Source organism: Eptatretus burgeri, chromosome 2, assembly GCF_056783735.1.
Source record: "Eptatretus burgeri isolate ZD-2024b chromosome 2, Ebu_testis_v1, whole genome shotgun sequence".
In the NCBI taxonomy this organism is placed as follows: Eukaryota; Metazoa; Chordata; class Myxini; order Myxiniformes; family Myxinidae; genus Eptatretus; species Eptatretus burgeri.
The window spans coordinates 15,232,308-15,246,979 of NC_140962.1; the positions used below are offsets into that span (position 1 = coordinate 15,232,308).

Here is a 14,672-nt window from a genome sequence, read left to right on the forward strand (position 1 = left end):
GCATTCATGCCGAACTTCTCAAGGCTGGTGGAAATGCTGCACTCGTGTCGTTGCATGCAGTTTTGTGCTCTGCCTGGAACACAGGCATCATCCCAACTGACTGGAAGAGGGGCCTTGTTGTCCCTCTCTGGAAAGGGAAGGGTGATCGCCAAGACTGCAACAACTACCGAGGGGTGACGCTGCTCTCAGTGCCCGGCAAGGTCTTTGCTCGGATAATTCTCGATAGGGTTCGCCACCATCTGCTTGAGCACCAGCGTCCAGAGCAGTCAGGCTTTACACCAAAGAGGTCAACGATTGACCGTATCCTTGCACTTCGTGTCCTCACCGAACGCAGACGAGAGTTTCGGCAGGGGCTGCTTGCAGCCTATGTTGATCTCTGTAAAGCGTTCGATTCAGTGAATCGGGATGTCCTCTGGAAGATTCTTGGTCTTCGTGGGGTGCCACCAAAACTGATCGATCTGATGTCTCAACTCTACTCTGGTACTGAGAGTGCTGTGAAGTGTGGTGGTACCATCTCTGACTTATTTCCAGTTGTTACTGGAGTTCGTCAGGGATGTGTACTTGCCCCCACACTTTTCATCACTTGTATGGACTGGATTCTAGGGAGGATGTCGGAGAGATCAAGTTGCGGTGCATTGTTTGGGAATGTCAAGATCTTGGACCTTGATTTTGCAGATGATGCAGTCATCTTTGCGGAGACTTTAGACATCCTCTTGGGGGCCCTCGAGGTGCTGAATGAGGAGTCGGAGCCGTTGGGATTACGGGTTTCTTGGGTCAAAACTAAGATCCAGGCTTTCGGTGACATCTTGGATGCTGCTGTCCTGTCTGTGTCTGTTTGTGGTGAGGATGTTGAGGTCGTGGAGAGATTCACTTACCTTGGCAGTGATATTCATGTCTCTGCTGGCTGCGAGTCAGAGGTCAAGAGACGTCTGGGTCAGGCCTGGGGAGTCATGGATTCACTGGATCATGGGGTGTGGCGCTGCCGGTATAGATGTATATATATATATATATATATATATAGATGTATATATATATATATAGATGTATATATATATATATATATATATATATATATATATATATAGATGTATATATATATATATATATATATAGATGTATATATATATATATATATATAGATGTATATATATATATATATATATATATATATATATATATATATATACATATATATATATATGTCATATTGTTGCGGCCACGGGTACCGAGACACCAGCTTGTCACTCAGGGGGATTAATCCCCGGTTGTTCTCGGTAGAGCCGGACCTGGGGCCACCTCTCACAATTAACTGTGGGTTGTTTTAGAACTATGAGTGCCACCCAGTCAACCACGAGTTCCAGTGTCCACTGTCTAATTATTACGTTTAACTAGAGGTCACGTGGTTACCTGAGCGTGGAGCGCGCCCTCGGCAAAGCACCAATGTTATCTCGATTAGATTTTAATTCGAGCGGCCGAGCGTTTTAATCGCTGGGCGTGCCGACTATTATTGGTCAAATCATGTGGTAATTACCTCCCAGTCTATCTAGGTTTGGACAATGCTCGACCAATGGAAGGAAAGGAGAAACACGGACAGGTTGGAAGTCAATAAATAATTTATTAATAATAAAATAATTATATAAAAAGAACTTTTTATTTTCTGAGGTAAATAAAGAATAAATTTCAAAACAAAATCAATCAAAATGCCAGGAAGAGACAAAGAGCAGATGCTTATTGGGGGTTGACTTACTTACAGCTAAACACAGACATGGGTACCCAGCAGATCATTCGTGGGGGGAGTAGAGTGGTCTCGTTCACCAGAGAGTTGTCATCCATGAAGTGAAAATGTCCTGAAATGTGTGCGTGCGTGTCACGCCCGTCGCCAGCACCCAGCCTTGCCGTGCACCCTCTCGTGAACAGCCTTGAACGCCAGTCGACGTCTGGGAGAGCACCGAGATCGTCTGTCGCAGGTTCAGACCCTGGTGCTGCAACACGGGCAGTTCCTCACACTTCACGAAACTGGTGACGTCCAGTGATCCACACGGTCCGTCGGTGACTGACCCGCTCCTCACTTGTTGGTGACCAACCCGTGCCTCACTCGTCGGCGTTGCGGGCTTGCATGCTTCCTCCTCCTTTTCTTCTCTGGCTTTCTTTCTCGTTCTCTTCTCCCTCCTCTTACTTCGCTCCCCCTGCTTTCTTCCTCAAAACAGACCTCCAGCTCGTTTTATATCTGCGGGCCGTCTCGGCGGGTGCAGTCCGCCCCAAGCTCACCCCGTCCCACGCTCACCCCGTCCCACTTGTGCACGGTTACCACGACGACCTGTGTGCTCCCAAAAAAGGCAGCAGTCGGTGCTCGCGAAAAATATGTGCATAAACGTTGCTGAGGAAAAATAAGGGTGCATGTCAGAGCTCGCAAAATAAATGTGTGTGAACGTGTCTGTCGTAAAGAAAAAAGCTTCCCATGAGAGAGGGGATCTGTCCTTTACCCTTCTCAACGCATCACATTTAAAATCCCATTAGACAGGGGGATTGGGGCTAATCTGAACATGCATTTGAGGAAATAACTGTCTGAGGACCTGGATGTGTGGGTGCATTCATCAGACCGGATTCTGAAATCCGTAACAATATTGTGTTGAAATTTGTTACAACAGTGCGGTCATACTTGTTTTTTGTTGTTGACGTGTAGGAATTGGATGTGTATTATATTGAAAAATTAAGGTTGGAGATAGCCTGAAATGGTTTAGTTTTGAGTTCTGTGTCTTCAAAAGTAAAATTAGAGTGAAGTCGATGGTCTGTCTTCGCAAATCCCCACGCTTCCCACCCAAAGCAAAGTTGAAAGATGGCGAAAAGTTCCACCAGGAATGACGCAAAATCAAATTTTGAGTTAGAAATATTTTTTCCCCGTTTGACCCCTCTAACAATAAGTTCCCACCCCCTGGGGTATGAACCCGGGGTCAATACAATAAATTGTTGCATATTCAATGCGTGACAGACGCATGAAATATGTGTGTTGATTGCATGCACAAAGTTTTATTTTAAAATGTTTGCATCATTATCATTTTGCCATCCGATGACAGGAAAAAGCCAATTCGTACAATCATTAAGTTACAACAAATAATTCCAGAGTAGAAGGGATTAAGCACAATTATTTTTTTAAAGTGTATATGCATTTTTCAGTGTTTGACCTTTTAAACCTGCCCCAGGGGGTCGAGCCAAAAATGGCATTGCTCTTGCACGCACCTTCGTGCCATGTGGTGATCATAACGAACAAGTATGGTGAATTTATGCTCAACCATTTAAGAGAAGATGGCGTGACGGACGGACAGACAGAGCCGATTACAATATCCCCCCCCCTTTTTTTTTCAAAAAGCGTAGAGATAATAAACAGTTATGTTGTGGTCTTGCAGTCTGGTATCTTAGTTATTATTCCCCGTACTCGTGCCACAGCATCAGGCCGAGCGCATGAGTGTTGTGATATCCCATGTGTGTGTTTGTCTGTTAATCAGAAGGATAATTGTACAACGAGCCCAGCTGGAATCGCCAAATTTGGCACAGAGCTTCATATTGTGAATGTATCGGACGACTTCAACTTTGAGCTCACAACTAAATATATATATATATATATATATATATATATATATATATATATATATATATATATATATATATATATATGTGTTAGCACCCTCTGGGGCGGTATTGCACTGAGATAAAACAACGGCGTGAGTCAGCACCTCCATCAAGTGTGTTATAGTTTGTTTTAGTAGCTAAGAGGGATTCTCATGAAACTATTCGTTGATACAACTCGTGATTGTTTTTCAGATTCTACAAGAACAGGAGTACGGAGTGTCAGTGGATTGGTGGGCGCTGGGTGTGCTCATGTATGAAATGATGGCGGGACAGCCTCCGTTTGAGGCGGACAATGAGGATGATCTATTTGAGTCCATTCTTCATGATGAAGTGCTCTATCCCGTGTGGCTCAGCAAGGAAGCGGTCACCATCCTTCGCGCGGTCTCTTCATGCACATCATTTTTCATCATTTGCCCCCCCACCCCCACTAAGTTGTCATACTTTTCTTAGGTTTTACTTTATTTTTGATAATTTATTTCCTCTCTCGGACCTGCTGGAAGAGGAGGAATTTAAGCAAATGAAGTCCTCTTGTGTTGTTGTTTTATGTGATGAACTTTCCTGAGGCTTATGTTGTATGATATTTTCTTCCCTCTTTTCTTTTCCCACTCTCCATGACACGTGTTTCACAGTTCATGACAAAGAACCCAGCGAAGCGTTTGGGCTGTGTGGCACTACAGGGGGGTGAGGATGCAATATTGCATCACCCATTCTTCCGGGAGATAAGCTGGGAGCTGCTGCAGCAGAGGAAATTGTTGCCTCCTTTTAAACCTCGAATCGTGAGTTTATGAATATCAAAAGGTTTTTTTTTGCGGTGGGGTATGGGTGAGGGGGGAGTTTCATGTTAACCAAAAGAGCAACTCCGACAAAGGGTTGATGCCCATCAGCTTCTAGATGAAATCAACTACCACAAAAATATTAGTTTATCCCTTTTTATTTATTTATTTATTTCTGCGCTACAGTTTATCTCCTGCATCGGCTTGCAATCAACAGGTCCCATATCGATTTTCAAAAATAATTTACTTGTGGGGAAAAAAAACAACAATGAGAAACACAAACAGAATCAAATACTAAGGTCTGTAAATCAGTGCAGGTTTTTATTATTCATCCAGTGAAATTACAATACAGTAAAAGTTTATAATTTAAAAAGCTGGATTTACTAGTTGGTAAAGCAGATTTACTCGTTGTCGGCGAGACATCAGTCAAGTCGTCATCTTATAGAAAGTGGTTTGCTCCAGGTGTGAAGGAATGCATTTGGGAAAGAGTTGAATCACCATCTCTCAACTAAAATGGCGGTTTGCGATTTCATCCGTCACGTCCATCCATCCATCCATCCATCCATTGGGACCAGACTCTGTGCAGAGCGTTGGTGCTGCCTGAGCAGTCTCCTTGGCCATTGGGCACAATCCTGGACAGATCACCACTCCGACACAGGATACCAGCAAGCTGGCACTCATTTTGCCGAACTCGGAAGGATGACATGCAGAATCAACCCCACCTGGTATTAATTTGGCACTTCCGGTTCCGGTTTTGAGCGGCAAGAGGTCTCCTTCGGGGCTCCCTGCTGACTTTCTCAAAGTTAAGTTCCGGTTGTTATTTGTCCCGTTTTAACTGTTTAATTTTCTCACCTACATGTTAATGTGTGTTCCTAGTTCGGTTTTGTTTCAAAAATCGTGCTATTTTGTGAGTATTTATGTCGACATTCTTACCTGGTGTTTGAGGCCTAGTCCTAGGCTTGAGGCCTACCGGTTCCACTCGGTGTTCGATCGTTTTTTTTTTGTTTGTTTGTTTGTTTTTTCTCCCCATTACCTTCAATTTCTATCCTCCCCATTACCTTCAATTTTCATCCTCCCCACTTTCCAAACATCCCCCATTCTCCCAACTAATCTCTTTCTTATCTCAAAAAAAATAAAATAAAAAATAAAAAAAATATACCCAACAACAACAACAACAACACGCTCACCTTCTCCCGATTCTGCTACTTCTTCTTCCTCTTAACTTCCTCCTCGTCTTCCTCGATTTTTTTTTTTTTTTTTTTACACTTCCATGACCTAATCTGTTGAACTCTCTCATGCATTAATATTACAACAAAAACGATCTTATAATGCTTCATCTTCCTCTCTCACACATGTGGTACTCTTTACTGTTTCACAATGCACTACTCTTCTGCTATTTTAACAGACTGCTCTCATTTCGACCTCTCCTTCATTCCTTGCCTAAAAAATCCAACTATTACAGCGCTTCTTCTCTCCATGCTCTGAATTCGCCTTCATTGCATCCATCAAGAATTGTGTTAAATCGCATCTCTGACCTAAAACTTTTAAAAACCACAGTTTGCCATGGATGCTCGCTTTCCATCAACCATTCTTTTTTCCAACTTCAGTGCCAACTCACCCCCTCACCCCTCACTCTCACTCTCAAAGCAACCATCCCACTCTTCTCCCTCCAAGCCTCCCTCTCACCTCTTTCAAAAATTCCCCCTCACCTTTCTCCCACCTTTCATCCCCCTCACTCTTCCTTCTCTAAGTTGCCCCCCTCTCATCCACCAACCTGCCTCCCTCCACTGCCCTCTCACCTCCAACTCTTCACTCCACCTCCTCAAATCCTCAACTGCCATCTTCCTTGTCTCTTGTCCCCCCTCTCTCCCACCACCACAGAGCCTTTTCTCCTCCTCATTCGGCCCCCTCCCCTCGCTATTCTGCAATACCCCACACTCCTTCAGCAACCCTCCTTACCTCCCCCCTCTTCCCTCGTCCTACCCTCCCCCGCCCCCTCCACCTCCTGCACCCAAAGCCTCCTCCCCTACCTCTTCATTAAAAGTGTGGACCTCAAATATCCGGGGCCTTCGCTCAAACCTTTCAGATCTTTCCATACAGGTTGCCACTGACAAACCAGACATTATCTGCCTAACAGAAACTTTCCTCTCCCAAGACGTGTCTGACTCCCAAGTATCTCTCCCTGGTTACTCCCTCTTACGGTATGACAGACCTGAGTCTCGTCCTGGTGGAGGTGTTGCTCTCTTCATCAAAGACTCTATTCCTCACTCTCCCTGCACTGCTCTCACTCCCCCACACCCCCAGGAATACCTCTGGCTTCGGCTTCCCCTCCACTCCCACCTCATGTTTATATGTGTACTGTACCGTCCACCGAACAGTGATGACTCCATCTACACCTCACTCTCCGAAAACATGGACCATCTTCTATCTTCTCATCCAAACTCTCTCTTCCTCTTATGTGGCGACTTCAATTGTCATCACGCCAGTTGGCTAGGTGTGGGTACCTCTCTCACCTGCCATGGGACATCAGCAAAAGCTTTCTGCGACTCATTGGGACTGACTCAATCGGTCAACTTCCCGACCCGGATCTCAACCAATGGTACTCCATCTCTTCTGGATCTGATTTTGACAAATTTCCCTGACAATATCTGCTGCTCTTCCTTTGCTCCAATTGGTTCTTCTGACCACGTCCTTGTTAAAGTGGACATCTCTCTGGCTGTTATCAGAGAACCACCTCACCGCCGTCGAGTCTGGCATTTCACTCAAGCCGACTGGCAGGGTCTCCGAGCAGCCATCAAACTTACAGACTGGTCTCCTATCACTACTTTCTCAAACATCAACTCATCCTGGGAATTCTTTCAAAGAAACTTGCTCTCCCTCATGCACAGATTTATCCCCTCTCGTCTTCAGTTGTCCTCCCCTTCCTCCCGCCCTTGGTTTACTGGAGCTTGTGGCGAGGCAGTTGTCCTGAAACAACTTGCCTTTGCCTCATGGAAAGCAAACCCAACTGAGGGCAATCTCAGTTCTTTCCACAAAGCTCGGAACAAGTGTGTATCTACCCTCAGGAGAGCCAGAAAACAACATCTTTCTCATCTCAAGTCTGAACTCTCAAACCTCTCTCCCTCCTCAAAATCCTGGTGGCGTTTAATCAAATCTGTTTCTGGTGTATGTTCCCCCTCCATCCCCTCCCTTACCTCAAATGGCCGCACTGCTGATTCCACACGTGATAAAACTGAATGTCTAAACTCGGTGTTTGCAGCTAAATCTTGTGTCCTAAACCCATCACTATCTCTCTACCCACTTTACCCAGTCGGACCCAACTGTCCCTGGACTCTGTATCCTTTTCTCCTGACAAGGTGGAGAGCTTGCTTTCAAACCTCGAGTCAGATTCTGCAACCGGTCCAGACGGCATCAGCCCACGTGTCCTCAAAGCCTGCTCTTCTGCTCTTGCTCACCCTCTCTCTGTTCTATTCACCCTCTCATTTTCCCAAGGTCATCTGCCATGTGCTTGGAAATCTGCTAACATCACTGCCCTGCATAAAAAAGGTGCAAAAACAGATCCCTGTAACTATAGACCAATCAGCCTTCTCCCAATCATCAGCAAGGTTATGGAATCCATCATCGCTTCAGACATGAAATCCTTCCTCTTCTCCAATGGCTTGATTTCCAATCATCAATTTGGTTTCAGACCAGGTCACTCTACCCTAGATATGCTGCTACTGCTCTCCCATCAATGGATGGAGGTCCTCAATGCCAGACAGGAAATCCGAGCCGTATCCCTGGACATATCACGTGCTTTTGACACAGTCTGGCACCCTGCCCTACTCACCAAACTCTCTTCCCATGGTATTCAAGGCCATCTCCACTCATGGCTCGCAGACTTCCTCTCCTGTCGCAGTCAACGTGTGGCCCTAAATGGAGTTCTTTCATCCCCTCTTCCTGTGCAGGCTGGAGTTCCTCAAGGTAGCGTTCTGGGCCCTGTTCTTTTTCTGGTTTTCATCAATGATCTCTCAGACTCTCTGGAAAATCCTCTATTTCTCTTTGCCGATGACTCCACCCTCTGCCGTACCATCTGTCATCCCTCAGACCGGCAAGCAGCAGCTTCTTCGCTCACTGCAGATCTGGATAAAATCACAAACTGGTCCAACACGTGGAACACGTCTTTCAATCCAGACAAATCTCACACTCTCACTATGTCTCTTCGAAAGGACCGTTTAGAAAACCCCCCCATCCACTTTCTCAACAATCCTCTGGAAGAAGTCTTTTCTTTCAAGCTTCTGGGTCTCACTATCTGCCATGACCTTTCCTGGGAAAGTCACATTTCCAACCTTGCCTCAAAAGCCAGTCGCCGACTGGGAATCCTCCGTCGTGCAAAGTCCTTCCTCGGCCCTCTTGAGCTCCTGACCACTTACAAAGCTTTTGTCCGTAGCCTGATGGAGTACTGCTCTCCCCTCTGGGCTGGTGCTCCTGCCTCCCACCTTTCTCGACTTCACGCTGTCGAAACCAGGGCTTTTAAGATCATTGGCATCTCCCGCAATGAAGCTGAGTCTTTGGGCCTCTCACTCAATCACCGCAGGTTGGTCGGTGGTCTTTCTGTCTTCTACCGACTCCTCTCCAGCCATGCCGACCCTGCTATCTCTACGATTTGTCCCAACCACATTACCACAGGGCGCTCAAGGTCCGCCAACAACCCCTTCTGGTAAAACTACCAAAATCACGAATCACTGCTCATCTTCACTCTTTCATTCCTCTTTTTCCCGCCTTTGGAATAAACTTCCTCACTCTATTCTTTCCCATTCTTCCCTCCAGGCTTTCAAAACAGCTGTTCACCACCACTTCTTATCTTCCCCCATCCAAATCCTCGATCTTTTCTACCCCCGATAATCCACCCAAGCCCACTTCCTTCAATTCTCCTGCTTTCCTTCCTGAAAGTCCCTGTAATGTCCATCTTCTCCTCGCCATGTTCCCCGTCCCATCCCCATCCCTCTCCCTTCCACAGTTCACCTGTGTCTGTTCCCCAATGATTTGTCCCTTCCACTCCCGCCCCTCTTGTCTCATGCCTCCTTGCTGTGAGTTGTGTGTTAGCTCTCATACGAGCCTCGACCAAGGTATACAAAAAAAAAAAAAAAAAAAAAAAAATATTCAAAAGCTGAGTGGGATTTTAACTCAGGATCCTAGGATCCTAAGCCAACCACCCTAACCATTGAGCCAACACCAGGCATATCCATCACATGTGTGGGACAAATATGTAACATCTCTTCCACGCCGTCTGCAATCGTCATGTGATGCCCGGATTGGTCTACAGACCAACTCACCTTCCCAAAGGCTGAGGTCACGTGGCGATGCTCGAGCTGATTCTTCACTTTGACATCTGCCGTGACCAAGGTGAGTGGTTTCTCACCGAAACGTCGGCTTTACCGACTAGTAAATCCAGCTTTTTAAATTATAAACCCTTACTGTACTAAGGTCTATACTCTGTAGTTTCGAAAAAAAATTGCTACAAGATTGAGGCTCATGGAATAGCATGGTTAAATTAACAGTGCAGTGTCAGGGGAAATATTGGGCACACGGACAAGAAGGTAAACGAACAGGAATGGGAAAAAGAGCAAAGGGGAGGAAACACTAAAACCAGTGAAGTTAGGAAGGGTTAATGGGGGTAATAAAATAAAGATCATGGGTCAGGGTGGTGGATGACAAGATGTGGTGGTGCACTGCCTGCTTAAGTCCCTGGAGGTAAGAGTGATACAGCACAGCCACTTGAAAGTGGTTCCATAGATGTGAAAAGCAAGGAATAAAAGAGTTGAGGTGAATTTTGGAAGTTTAACCAGGAGGGGGTTCCTGGAAGAACATGTCAGAGGATTGATAGCAGAATGAGCAATGTTGGCGAATATACAGTGGAAAACAGAGAGACGACCAAACCTGCCTGCGATGTGCTTCCTTGTGATTTGACCTCATCATGGGAGAGTCCAATACTTTTAAGAGCTTTAGATTCCGCAGAATCCAGGAGTGATAGATGTGATGCTGGAGAGCATGCAGTGGAATGCAGTGCTCCATTGAATGTGCAGTGCTTAGAGTGGAATGCAGTGCTCTATTGAACAACAGACAAAGGTCTTGTAGACTGTGAGTCGCTCTGATTTGCCAATAAATGACTTGGATCGATTGAGGATGCCCAATCTGTGGCTGGCTTTAGAGGCCAGCTTTGTTTTGTGGTTGGCCCAGGAAAGTCATGGCTGATGGTGAGGCCGAGAAGTTCAAGAGACTGAAACTCTTCCAGTGGATGACCAAGGAAATCTGACGGGCGGGTTCGTTTGACGATCATTGTGAAACATTAGAGTAGGTGTGGGATTTTCCAGGATTGAAGGGCATTTCCATTTATCAGACCAGACTCCTAATAATTTCCAGAGAGAGAGAGATAGACAGACAGACAGCTGCTGTCTGCCTAAAAGGATGGGGGTACTGTACGACACAATGTGGAGTCATCTGCAAACAAGAAGAGGGGGTTTCCAGAGCATCAAAGAAGTCATTAATATAGATGAGGAACTAGGTTGGGCACAAGACACTTCCTTGGGTAACTCCAGCCTCCACTGGGAGAGGTAGATGCTTTGGCCGTTGTTCAATGGAGCACTGTTCAAGACTGGAGTTACGCATGTGTTACATTGATGGCCACACGACTCCACGAGTGGAAGAAGCTAGAAATCCAGGAATGAAGATGGCCTTCTATGGCCGCCTTCATTCCTGGATGAAGCACAGGCAGAGTGCTTGGGAAGCAAAGCAAGATGCCAGACTACGTTGAATACCCAAGATACGTCCGAGGAGATTGTCCTAAGTTCTTGTTTGAGAATGAGGACATCAAAGCATTGCTGAGAGAGTTACAGTTATTTGAAATGTAAGTTGTCCAGTCGAATCTGGGATGAACTACACTTCAAAAAAAATTGTCACACTCCTCCTCAAAGTACTTTTTGAACTGTTGTTAAGATTCATGAGAAATCCATTGCAAACATAACATCCAATTTACGTTTGATCCCGATCAAGCCAAACACTTCTTTACAGGCTGTCGTAACTAATATTCATGTTCAGGATTATTTGTTACTTGATTGAATTTTATAACTTTTTTTAATTGGCATCAGCTTGTTGAACATAGTACTGTATGCGAAGTACTTTATTCATGTTTTTTAACGTAGAGAATGTAAAAGATAGTGTAATGTTGGTATGGAATTCTTAACGGTCCTGCAATCAAATAAGTTAAGAAAGTGGGGTACAGAAATACGGGATATGGACTTGCTACTGTAGTTTGCGACACACTTAGCTTGTGTGTGTGTGTGTGTGTGTGTGTGTGTGTGTGTGTGTGTGTGTGTGTGTGTGTGTGTGTGTGTGTGTGTGTGTGTGTGTGTGTGTGTGTGTGTGTGTGTGTCCTGTCCGTCCGTCCGTCCGTCCGCCCCAACAAATAATGTGTTCCCCCATTCCTACTCATCTTTTCTACCTCCATTAACTATCTCAACCCTCTTTGTTGCATCCACTGCTTTCTCCTCTCTGTCCTCATCCATTGCTCGTATCCAACTGTGCCCACAATGGCGGTATGTTGCCTTTTTAGCCAATGTCACCTCACTGTTCTGTGACCCTGAATCTTGAATTCAAAAAAGCTTTTCTTCTGCCTAACTCGCCTTTCCTCATTATCTTTTCTACCCTCGTTATCCCCCATCTTAAGCCATCCGCCTTCCCAATTTCCTGTTGTTCCTTCTTCAAGGTTTCCTTCTGTATCCATCTTGTCCATGCATGCCATGCATCCTTTCCTGCCCCCCATTCCTTTCAATTCCTCCTCACACCCATTGCTCGTTCAAGTTTCACTCTATCTTGGCCTTCAATTCTGCTGTCGGTGTTTTCCTCTCTCTCTCTCTCTCTCTCTCTCTCTCTCTCTCTCTCTCTCTCCCCTCTCCCCTCTCCCCTCTCCCCTCTCCCCTCACCCCTCTCCCCTCTCTCCTCTCCCTCTCCCCTCTCCTCTCTCCTCTCTCCTCTCTCCTCTCTCCTCTCTCCTCTCTCCTCTCTCCTCTCTCCTCTCTCCTCTCTCCTCTCTCCTCTCTCCTCTCTCCTCTCTCCTCTCTTCTCTCTCTCTCCCCTGTTCCTTTTGTCCTGTCATGTCCTGATACATTCAGTTTACTGGTATTAGCTCTTCCATGAGCCTCAGCTGTGTATACAAACAATCCATCACTTTTTTTTTTTGCCTAACCCCATCCTAACAGAAAACGAAACGTGATGTGAACAACTTTGATCAAGATTTCACACGTGAAGAACCGACGCTTACACCAGTGGAACAGAGCGTTGTCAGGCAGATCAATCAGGAGGAGTTCAGGGGTTTCTCTTTTGAAGCTGACATGACCTGACGACCCAGTTGCCTGCGAGATTCTCCCCCTTCTCCAAAGTCCCCCACAAATTTACCATGACCAGACTTTCTGCCTCAAAGCTTTGAACTTCCCTTTGAGGTTTTGGCCTGGGAGAGGTGACAGGACACAACCAGAGTGATGCTTCCCCATTCAGTCTTCTGTCAATCCACATGTACATGTGGTTCCCTCTGAAGATGTTCACAACTTTGAGCCACAATGTCTACCCACGGGTTTCTGATTTCCCTTGATTACGTGCTGTTAGAGCTCCCTTCATTTTGACATAAAACAAGAACCGAATCTACTATGTTACCATCACTGCCGCCAGCTGTTCTCAGGGCTTCTAGACTTCAGGCTTGCACCCCTGTTCTTTGTGCCACCTACCATGAAGTTCTGGAGTTTGCCAACCATCTGCAATCATGTTTTCCTGTTGAGGTTTTTGTACGCTGCAGCACCTGGGAATTTCTTCTTGCAGTCCAACGGCACTCCAACACACACTAGATGCTCTTGTATGAATGTGAACTGTGCCTTGGTACCTTACTTTTTTCTGCAGATGTCTGCATGTGGCTCAATCTGCATTCTTCCCTGCACTTTTTGCTTTGTGGACTTGCTTGTATAGCTATTGGCTATTTTGTTTAGTATATTTATATAAATCCATGCGTCATTCCGAAGCCAGTATGCTCGAAGTGACAACCTCTGTCTGGCTTCACATCAAGCGTATGTATTTCATTGCATGCTATCGTTGGGACTGCCAACTCCTCCAACTGCAGTTACTGCCACACATGCTGTTGTGTCCCTGCTTTCGTGTTCTTCACGAGTGTTTTCTCTTTCATTGCACTTGTTCTGTCGCGTGGATAACTGGAGTGGTTGCCATGCCATTTTTGAGCAAACTCCATCGCCACCTCTGGCACAGTTCTGTGTTTTTGTACCTTGCAGATGGTTTCTGGCCTCACAACAGTGCTTCTGTCCAATATAAGTTATAACACTTCTTCTCTTATGATGGTGTTGCACGTTGGGTCTGGCCTTCAAGAATACACCGGAGACATGAGATTTTTGTCCACTCCATTAATGACTTGTTATATTGCAGCTGAATAATGTCAGAAGCAAAGTGATTGAGGAAGTGGTGGGGTGTGGGTGGCGGAGATGGAGTGGGGGCGGAGGAGTATTGTTACGTCCTTGTATTATTCTCCAAATGCTTCGTTCAGGAGTCTCACTTCTGCTCTACTGCGAGCCTGGTGCAATGTAAAACTCAGAAGGAAATCCTTGGACAATTAGGGTAAAGGACTCCATTACCCAAGGAGTATTTGTGCATATAGGCTTGCTTAGAAACCCTCCAAAACACGAATTGTTACTTTTGTTTCTGAACCGCTCAATTTGCACATCTTTGTAGTTGGAAGTCGGCAACAAGACCCCGTTCTTCTGGAACTTTTTACTGGCCTGCCAGTAGTGGTACAGCACACATACCACACTACCTGCAGATCTGTTTTATGTTTTGCACCGTGGATAAGTCGCATGCCGTTGCATTGACTGGATTAAAACAAAAACGTTTTATGACGAGTACGTAAAGTTCCTTCATTCCACAGAGCTGCATTAGGTTTACTTCGCTCAATGTTACCTACAAATGCATCAGTGTCTGGGCCCAGAAAGGTGTTGTGCACCAGTCTGCATCTGTTTCTTGTGCCATTTGCCCTCGTCGTCGCTTTATTATTCAGGCCAAGCCTGAGCATCTTATATATTGGTCTGCTCAAGCTAAGATGAGGTTTCCTTCCATGTTGGCTGTGCTCTTGCTTTCCTTTTTGCCACTGTTATGGTTTTGGCATCGTGCAAGAAATTTCTTGCATGTTGTTTTATTAAACCTCTTATTTTACCCGATCTAGTGTGCTCAAAATGTTTACAC

General features: G+C 45.6%; 1 protein-coding gene across 2 annotated transcripts in view; it reads left to right on the top strand.

The window, feature by feature from the left end:
- LOC147031468 (protein kinase C epsilon type-like) overlaps nt 1-14,647 on the top strand; it is a 169,460-nt gene extending 154,813 nt beyond the window's left edge. For both annotated transcript variants that reach the window (XM_085863716.1, XM_085863726.1), the window contains exons 14-16: nt 3,820-4,008; nt 4,257-4,403; nt 12,638-14,647. In XM_085863716.1, the coding sequence (XP_085719842.1) occupies nt 3,820-4,008; nt 4,257-4,403; nt 12,638-12,778 (477 nt within the window). In that variant the 3' untranslated portion in view covers nt 12,779-14,647. The remainder of the gene's footprint in view (nt 1-3,819; nt 4,009-4,256; nt 4,404-12,637) is intronic.
- Nucleotides 14,648-14,672: the final 25 nt, after the last annotated feature.